The 9,157-nt window shown below is 37.3% G+C and overlaps 1 protein-coding gene across 1 annotated transcript; it reads left to right on the top strand.

Annotated features, from left to right (window-relative positions):
• Window positions 1-22: 22 nt before the first annotated feature.
• On the top strand, window positions 23-8,879 carry creb1a (cAMP responsive element binding protein 1a). The gene is made up of 8 exons (XM_042716441.1): window positions 23-210; window positions 1,541-1,639; window positions 1,797-1,943; window positions 2,184-2,284; window positions 3,745-3,884; window positions 4,005-4,187; window positions 4,395-4,545; window positions 8,233-8,879. The coding sequence occupies exons 2-8, from the start codon at window positions 1,550-1,552 to the stop codon at window positions 8,375-8,377; spliced, it is 957 nt and encodes a 318-aa protein (XP_042572375.1). The 5' UTR covers window positions 23-210; window positions 1,541-1,549; the 3' UTR covers window positions 8,378-8,879.
• Window positions 8,880-9,157: the final 278 nt, after the last annotated feature.

Raw genomic sequence — 9,157 nt, 5'->3', positions numbered from 1 at the left:
CTTCGTGCTCAGTTCGGCATGTTCCGCCTACGCCTCGGATCCTGTCGATCGTGACGTGAATTAGGGCTGTATCTCGTCTCCTCGTTCGTTCTCTGTGTTGTTGTCCTCGGTGACGCGACGGAGGTGTAGCCTGACGCGGTCTCTTACGTGTCGGACTAAATAAAAGTGGAGCTCCGGAGGCCTGGGAGTGACGAGGCGAGTCTGTGTCGGGTAAGAAGAGACGCATTCGTGGGGGAAACCGATTATGCACTTGTCGTTTTAGCGGACATGTCGCAATGCTCGGTCCGTCTGTAACAAAGAGATCATGGCGGCGGTGGGCATGTTTCTCAACAGCTCAGACTTGCTTGCAGACAATGAGTCAGTCAGGCAGTCGAGTGAGGACAGCGCGACGGGTCTGCAAAGTACATGCGTTTGTGGAAAGGATAGGAGATGCGTAACGTTAGTGTTATGAATGCAATCGCCCGCCCATGGCACCTTTAGATGGAAATACAGCTCATGATTTTTTTTTTCTTGGCTCCAGCATTGCTTTACGGAGCACTCGAAGCTCTCCGTTACATTAAAGATGTCTAACGTTACTGCATTCTCGCCCATGCAGAGGTTTTCTGTACCACTAAATCTCTGTAATCCATTGTGGTTTTAATTGGTAATAAAACCAGAGAGAAGTGCATTGCTTTTGAGTATTATTTTCTTCAAATTACACCCTAAAACAGACTGATTTTGTGTTGCATTCTTGCTTCATTCAAACTGGAACGCTATTTTACAAGTCGAAACACGCCTGGAAATGCAAGCGCTTGTCTTTATGGTTTTGCTTTACCTACAAATAGCCATAAATAGGCATTTAAAACTAAAAAAAATAAGTAATTTTGATGGCACCCTGTTTGTATGTGGTTTTTTTTTTTTTTTTTACCTCCATTAATCTTTAAAAACCAAAGCTCAGAACTGACAGCTGTATACGGAAGTAAAAAAGGCGGCAAATGGAGTCCCCATGGTTTGTTGAGCACAGTGTCCTTAATATGTCAGTTCTAGCATTATTACTCATTACAAAACAGATATAGGTCCATCAAAATTAATTTCGTTAATTGAAATTAAGCATATCTCTTACATATGTTAGCGCATGTGGCTATTCATATTGTAATCTGTATTTTTACACATTAATTTTGCAATGCCATAATGCTATTTTTATCATTTAAATACATTTAGACTATATAAATGCAAACATTTCACTCCAATAATGTAAAAAAAAAAAAAATCATAATTGCATTATTTGTTATATACATGAATTATTTAATTATTAAGTTAAAATGGAATGCATATAAATACATAAATGCTTTATGGGACAAGCCTTCTAACTACACAACTGAATACTCAAAACGAAACTATGACAAACCCAATTTGTGGGCAGGGTGTTTTTGTGGTCACAGAGTTTCAGATACCATTTCCCTTGTGAGGAGACATTGGTGACCTACTCTGTATGTTCATAGTATGTTTAAAGTATCTTGTGTATCTGCCAAAGTAAACGATTTTTTAATTAAATCTCCAGGCAATCTAAATGACCATGGAGGCAGGAGCAGATGTCCAGCAGGGCGGCGACACTGCAGTCTCAGAGACAGACACTCAGCAGATTGCCACCTTGGCGCAGGTCTGGTTTTTTTGGATCGTATGTTTTCACAGCACGTTTGCTAGCATCTTAAGGCTGATTGTGATTATGCATGTAGTTGGGGGTTTATATTTTAATTCAGTCCAGTTCTAGCTTAGTTCGGTCTCTGTGTCTCACTCTGTTGTGCCTCCCCACGCAGGTTTCCATGGCTGCAGCACAGGCGTCAGCCACTGCGCCCACTGTGACCTTAGTTCAGCTGCCCAATGGGCAAACGGTGCAAGTTCACGGGGTCATCCAGGCAGCCCAGCCCTCTGTCATACAATCCCCACAGGTGCAAACTGTACAAGTAAGCCTGACCTGATGGTTCATTTCTGGGAAAACCGTAAAATTGTTAAAAAAAAAAATTAATTGCATAATTCTGTGTCTGTCTTAGCAGACCCAAAATTATATGCAGAATGCACAGAGGATTAAATAACCTTAATTTAATATGTATATTCTTCTATTTGCTAATCTACAAGACTTGATAGTTTAGAGATAATGCCTGAGGTTTTTTGTCACGTGTTTTTTTTTTATTGTTTTTGTGTAAATTTCTACCATTGCTGAGAGTGATGATTCACAGGAGTCAGTGGACAGTGTGACAGATTCTCAGAAAAGAAGAGAGATCCTGTCTAGACGGCCCTCATACAGGTACCTGAATGGATTTGTAGTTTCGGTGCAGTGTTTCTAGTTCATTATGTAGACTCTGGCAGGGAACCACAGTTTCAGAATGAACCAAAAATATTTTACTTAATAACGTCAAAGATCTTGTTGAATGTTGTGTTTTGCACCATTGCTTTGCCAAAACATCTGTGAGTTGATCTAAAATCAATATCGCAAAATGTCTTGGTGCACTTACTAATTCACAAAAGGCTGCCAGCTGTGTTTCAAAGCGAACCGTGGCACTATATTTATGCGAGTAGCTCAAGATACGGTTTTTACATCATATTGCAGCGTCTCGGGTTACTTTGAATGCAGCAAGCTTCATCTTTACGTGCATTGCGAGTTTGCACATTTGCATACTTTCCAACATTTTTGTGGACAGATGATTACAGTATTTCACCAGATTTGTAATGATACGCGTTTATAAACCTGTTTTCAATGAAACGGCAGTTTTCTGCCAAAATAACAGCTCTGGGGTTTGACTCTTGCAAGTGAAGAAATTAAGACAAAAATTTACAACACAAGTTGTTCCAAACCTCTATCATTTATTTTTTTCTGTTAAATGTAAAAAAGGATATTTTCAAGAATGTTGGTAACCAAACAGTCACTGGTAGCCATTGACTTCCATAGTATGGACAAAAAATAGAATGGATGTCAACGGCTACCAGAAACTATTTGGTTACAATTTTTTTTTTTTTTTTTTTTTTTTTTTTTATCTTTTATACGCAGTTGTAAATGTGAACCGGTGGATTGACAAGAAGCTAATACTAATACATTCTAAAAATCTAAACAATTAAGATACTAAGGTTAATTTGTTACTTTTTATTGATTATTAGTATTTGTTCAAAAGTATCAATTATGTAAGGGATAATCAACGGTTTGCCGTGCATTAAAGGATTTTAAATGCACGATGTGGAGGCTAAGAACCACCCGATGTGAAGATTTAAAATCCTTTGATGCACGGCAAGCTGTTGATTATCACGATTATTCCATGGTCATTTGTCAGGTTATAGACAAGTTAAACTAGTATTGCTCTTAGTAGCACAATATTTGACAGAATGGGTAAAAAATATTTTCGTCAGTTATGGCATGTTAGTGCTAGCATTCAAACTACCTGTGCATTAAACAGTTTTACTGCATACCTGCCAGCCAATCAGAATACAGTATTCAGACAGACCATGGAGTGTGTGTGTATATATATTTAGTGTTTAGTGTCTGAAAAAGGGGTTGGAGCTCTTAATTTTGTATAGCACACTAGATTGATCCATTTTATGAATGTACAAAATCTACCTGTGTGGATAAAAGCCACCCCTCTGTTTTGTAGGAAACACTGCACTGAATATTACTTATTACTGCAGTCCTTTATGTTCAGATATCAACATCCAATTGTACCTTAGCTCATTCACAATCCATTGTTCACAAGCTTGATTTGACATTTTGTAACACAGAAAGATCCTGAACGACCTTTCATTCGATGCTCAAGCAGTCCCGCGGATAGAAGAAGAGAAGTCCGAGGAGGATTCCACTCCAGCCATAACAACTGTTACCGTGCCAACGCCTATCTACCAGACGAGTAGCGGGCAGTACAGTAAGCTGTTTGTTTTCTAGTACAAATGCACTACTACTTTACTACATATGAAAAAGTAGCTTGACACTGTTCTGATTTCCTAAACATACAGTCAGGCTCATGTCATTGGTTTTCCCTCAGTTGCTATCACTCAGGGTGGGGCGATCCAATTAGCCAATAATGGAACAGATGGAGTTCAAGGGCTACAAACCCTGACCATGACAAACGCGGCAGGCGCTCAGCCCGGAACCACCATCCTGCAGTATGCACAGACCAGCGACGGCCAGCAGATACTGGTGCCCAGCAACCAAGTGGTTGTACAAGGTGAGATTTCACCATTTCATTTCTATGCAAGTACATAAAACCTTGAATAAAATGACAGAAGATAAAGAGAGATAAGTGTACTGGTCTAGTTTCTGACATGTAGATTAAATCTAGGCTAGGCTTAATCTGTATCCAGCAGGCAGCCACACAGGGCATCTAAATGTCTGCTTGTCAAAACATAAATCTGTGCTGCTTGTGTTTTTTCAGCGGCCTCAGGAGATGTTCAGGCATATCAGATCCGCACCGCAGCTAGCACCATTGCTCCAGGGGTGGTCATGGCCTCCTCTCCGGCAATGCCCGGCCAGGGAGGAACTGAGGAGGTCACACGCAAGCGGGAGGTTCGGCTTATGAAGAACAGGTACGATAAAAAACACATCTGCACGATTAATGCACATGCTTATTTTGGACTGTAAAGTATGGCCCAGGTGAACTGTGTAAATCTGAGAACAATTGCTCTGTATTCAGGTACATTTAAAATAAAAAGCCCTAAAAGAAGTGCATTTATTCAGTCACAGAACATCATAACGATCACATCATTCCAGGCGCGAGTCAAACGAGTGCAGATGTGCTTGTAGCGCGTGCTATTCAATTGTGCTACTGCGCGCTGTAGCCCGTATCATTTCATATTAATGCACGATAAATTACGTGCATGCAATGTCATGGTCAGTTAAGTCATGAAGTTACCAAAAAGGCGATTAAAGCTGCCTTAAAACTGTGCATGCATGTAATATGTCACATTTAAGAACATGTCTCTGAAATGGTTTTCCAAACTGTCCTTGAGCAGCCCAGCTCTGTATTCCTCATCTAAAACACCTGATTCAACTCATCAGCTTATTAGTAGAGACCTGAAGTGGGTTAGTAAAGGTAAAGAGAGTTGAGAGAAATTACGATGCGTGTTAGATCTGCGTCACGTTCAGCAGCGGCAGCTCTTAAAGAAATAGCAGCCAAATAACCTAAAAACCAGATGCAGAGGGGAAGTCGTGACCTAGTGGTTACAGAGTTTGACTCCTAACCCTAAGGTTGTGGATTCAAGTCTCGGGCCAGCAATACCACGACTGAGGTGTCCTTGAGCAAGGCACTGAACCCCCAACTGCTCCCTGGGCACCTGTGTGTGTGTGTGTGTGTTCACTGCTGTGTGTGTGCACTTTGGATGGGTTTAATGCAGAGCACGAATTCTGAGTATGGGTCACCGCACATGGCTGTATATCACGTCACTCAGTGGTGTCTGTTCATCAAAGAACAAAAGAAAAAAAAAGAGGAAGTCAATAACCTTTATATAGCTTTAAGGATTAATCTTTATTTAATTTAGAATTTAGTGTTTGATCATTTCAATTTCTGTATATTTCTGCTGAAGGGCACAGGTAGGCCTAAATATGACATTTATTATAATGGGTTTATGTGAAGATTGTTTTAAGTTCACTTAAATTAGAAGTTATTTTTTAAAACTCTAATAAATGTTAAAATTGATAGCTATATATATTTTTTTTACAGTAAATTAATTATACTGTAATGTTGAATGGCTAGTCAGTGGTTAAAAATTAGGGGGGAAAACTATTTTATAGAGACATCAGTAGTATTGGTATCAGTGATGCTGGCTTTCAGCCATTAAACAAATATTAAAAATATACTGTCTTTATGTTGTCTGCACATTATTTTGATATAAGGTAAAATTTAGGGCTGCAACTAACGATTATTTTGCTAATCGATTAATCGGTCGATTCTTTTTACGATTAATCGATGAATCGGTTTATGTACTTATATTTTAGTTTTGCCCATTTTTTCCCCAAGTAAATTATTAACAAAGGGTCTTTATCATTCAACATAGACTTTTTAGAGATTTTAACCATTTTGCATTGTCATATCCTCATCAAAAACATACCTGGAGTTGTGTTTTATTATGTGATGGTTATCCTTTGTCAAACTCTTCTGCAATCAAAACACTGACCCATACATACTCTAGCAAATTTCACAAGGAGGTTTGAAGTAATGTTTTCACCATGGCAGTCCTTAGGGCTCCTAAAGTAGTTTAACATCCCGAACAAAGCTTATTAAGGAATCTTTCAGAACATATTTTCACAAAGAATAAGAATAAAACAGAATAAAATTGCAGTAAATTGCATTTTATTTTATTTTTTTCCTGTAAACACACAGCTTATACCTGGGAAACAGCTTTATAGCTTATGGTGAGAAATTGTAAACAATCCTTCGAATAAAGTGCCAATGGCATGAAACCTGAATGGAACTCACATTTTAAAGTAAAATTTAAAGTAAAATCCATCAGAAGGTTGTCCAGAAAAAAAAATTGGACACACACAAAAAACCTGCTGTGTGAAAAAGAGCTGTGAATACTTAGAAAAAAAAGTGCATTTCAAATACATTTTAAACATTAACCTCTCTCATTCAGTCATGCTGCAAGACTGAATTATGAACTGGTAAACGACAAAGCTTTAAATGTTAATTGTTAAAAAGCAATGTTATCAGCTTTTACGACTAAACATTTGCAAACAACATTGTACTGCAGAATCTGCACAAATAAAAGTCTTTGCACACTGTGATTTTCATCGGATTTAAATATGTACGTTAGTGGTCCTTATAACAGTGCAAAATTCAAAACTGTAATAAAGCGATAAAATGTTAAACAAAACAGCTTATGCCTGAACTGACAGGAATTCGACTACCTGTGGGAAATGAGGCAGAACACTATTCACTCATTATTTGAGAAAAACTTTGCATTGCAGTGCAAAAAGGTCAACATCATGTCCAAATGTTCAGGGCTTAGGCTTGCTCTCTTTAGAGGATATGTTTCCTGCCGCAGAAAACAGCCGCAGTTTACAGGTTACTCTTCTTTTTTGAAGGCTCAAAGTAAAGTGCTCCCACACTTTGGATGACTTCGTTCGAATAGTTTTATCTTCCGCTTTTTTTCTTTTTCTTTCTCGAGCTTACTCCACTGCCGCCTGCCTCACCCATCACGCTGAATGCTGCAGAGACGCTGTGCGGGAAGCACGTGACATAAAACGAGGCCAGCTATTGGCTATTCGCTGCTTGTCCTGCTGTACTGGCTGAGTAAAACCTCCGGTGGCTCATTACTGCCACACTTTGGTCACCGCAGATTTAAAATATGCACGAAATGAGCTGCTTACGGCAAATAAAAATTATTTAGCAACGAATCGATTACTAGATTAGTTAACAACTATTTTAATAATCGATTTTAATCGATTAAATCGATTAGTTGTTTCAGCTCTAGTAATATTATTTTAGTTGACAACTATTTTAAAAACTTTAATGTTAGGTGGAATTAATCTCGATTAATCTCAGAAGAAATGTGTGATTAATATATATATTTTTAATCGATTGGCGCACTATATATATATGTGTGTGTGTGTGTATATATATATATATATATATATATTTATATATCCACATAGTGTGACCGATTAAATATAACTATAAAAAATAAATTATTAAATAGTGATAATATTATTGTACTTTATTTAGTTTTTTTAAATAAAATAATAAACGAAATAATAACGTGTGATAATACTATTATATTTGAAAATAAAAAAGAGAGTATTAAATAAATACAAATACAGTTATTTTAAAGTAAACTTAAAAATAAAATGCTAATATATTCTTTATGAATTTTCTTAATTTTCAACCGTGAAAAGGAAAAACCTTTTTATAATAAAATATTTATTACTTATTATTGAAAACATTATTCATGTTATTAATATAATTTCTTTATTGTTTTTTATTTTTTTATTTAATCATTTTATCTTTTTTTTGTTCTTAGCTGATCCCATGCCTGATTAAAATGTATTCCTTATGTTATCACAAGATATCATTTCTTGCAATTATAATTCAGCTATGACTATATAGCACCACTGCTCCGTGTTCTCCCTTAAAACCCTAACCTAGAATCCTTTGATTTTTGTTGCAATTTAAAAAAAATCATTAAAATATGAAGTAAATGTTGCATTTTTAGTTTGAGTGACTCATATGGTGTCCATTGTAATCGCCTGACTGTAATAATATGTTTCCACCACAGGGAGGCAGCACGGGAGTGCCGCAGGAAAAAGAAAGAGTATGTTAAATGTCTGGAAAACAGAGTGGCTGTGCTGGAGAATCAGAACAAAACGCTCATCGAGGAGCTCAAAGCTCTAAAGGACCTTTACTGTCACAAATCTGAATAATGGTCCTCACACATACATCCTGAACGGATCTCTTCTGGTGCCTCAAGAGACAGAGACTCTGAACGTAACACAGGCACCTGCAAAGCATCTCTGTCTCTTTTCATTTCTATTTCTTTTTCTTTTTTTAAATATTATCTTCTGTAAAAAAAAAAAAAAAAAAAATATCCAGTTATCAGGAATACATTGTAAGTTTGTAAGTGTAAACTTTTTTTATTTACTTTTTTCTCTTCAGAAGAAAGAAAAAAATGAAATGCAGGGTACAGTTTCGTTATCAAACATGTTGCCCTACTTGAGGAGCGTTGCGAACCATAAAGAGCACCTTTGAGTTGCAACCGTGACAGGGAATGAATGTTTGTGTGGGTTTATCATGGAAACAGCCCAGGGTGCTGCTTCTGAGACCTGCTCCTGTCACTCTGAGGTTCCCTTTTGAAAGACTTTCCCACACTGCAGCAGTCCTTGATGATGCTGCCTGTGAGCATGATTAAACGGATGGAGTTTCTCACTTTTGCAGCATGGGTCTTTAATGATTGAGATTAAATCAGCTGTGCCCTCTCCTGTTGTTTTACTGCTTCTGTTACTAATACATATACTCATATTTTTGTTCTTATGAAGACACACACACATACACACATAAATATATATAATGTCTCTGTTATGACTTGGATTGGTATAGAATGCACCATTGTCTACTTTTTCTTAAGCAATGTTGCTTTTGTTACAAAATTAAGTGCTATAAGGAAAAGGCTCAGTCACATTTATTAACAAAGTTAGGTGGATGCT

The sequence above is a fragment of the Cyprinus carpio genome, chromosome B1 (genome assembly GCF_018340385.1).
Source record: "Cyprinus carpio isolate SPL01 chromosome B1, ASM1834038v1, whole genome shotgun sequence".
NCBI lineage: Eukaryota > Metazoa > Chordata > Actinopteri > Cypriniformes > Cyprinidae > Cyprinus > Cyprinus carpio.
This window is presented reverse-complemented; position numbering and strand designations above follow the sequence as displayed.

Bases quoted from the DNA above. Each gene is read 5' to 3' on its own strand.
- creb1a (XM_042716441.1), top strand. From the start codon at position 1,550: ATGACCATGGAGGCAGGAGCAGATGTCCAGCAGGGCGGCGACACTGCA. The intron at 1,944-2,183 runs GTAAGCCTGACC...GTTTTTGTGTAA, and splicing joins CACAGGTGCAAACTGTACAA to ATTTCTACCATTGCTGAGAG. The intron at 4,546-8,232 runs GTACGATAAAAA...TTTCCACCACAG, and splicing joins GTTCGGCTTATGAAGAACAG to GGAGGCAGCACGGGAGTGCC.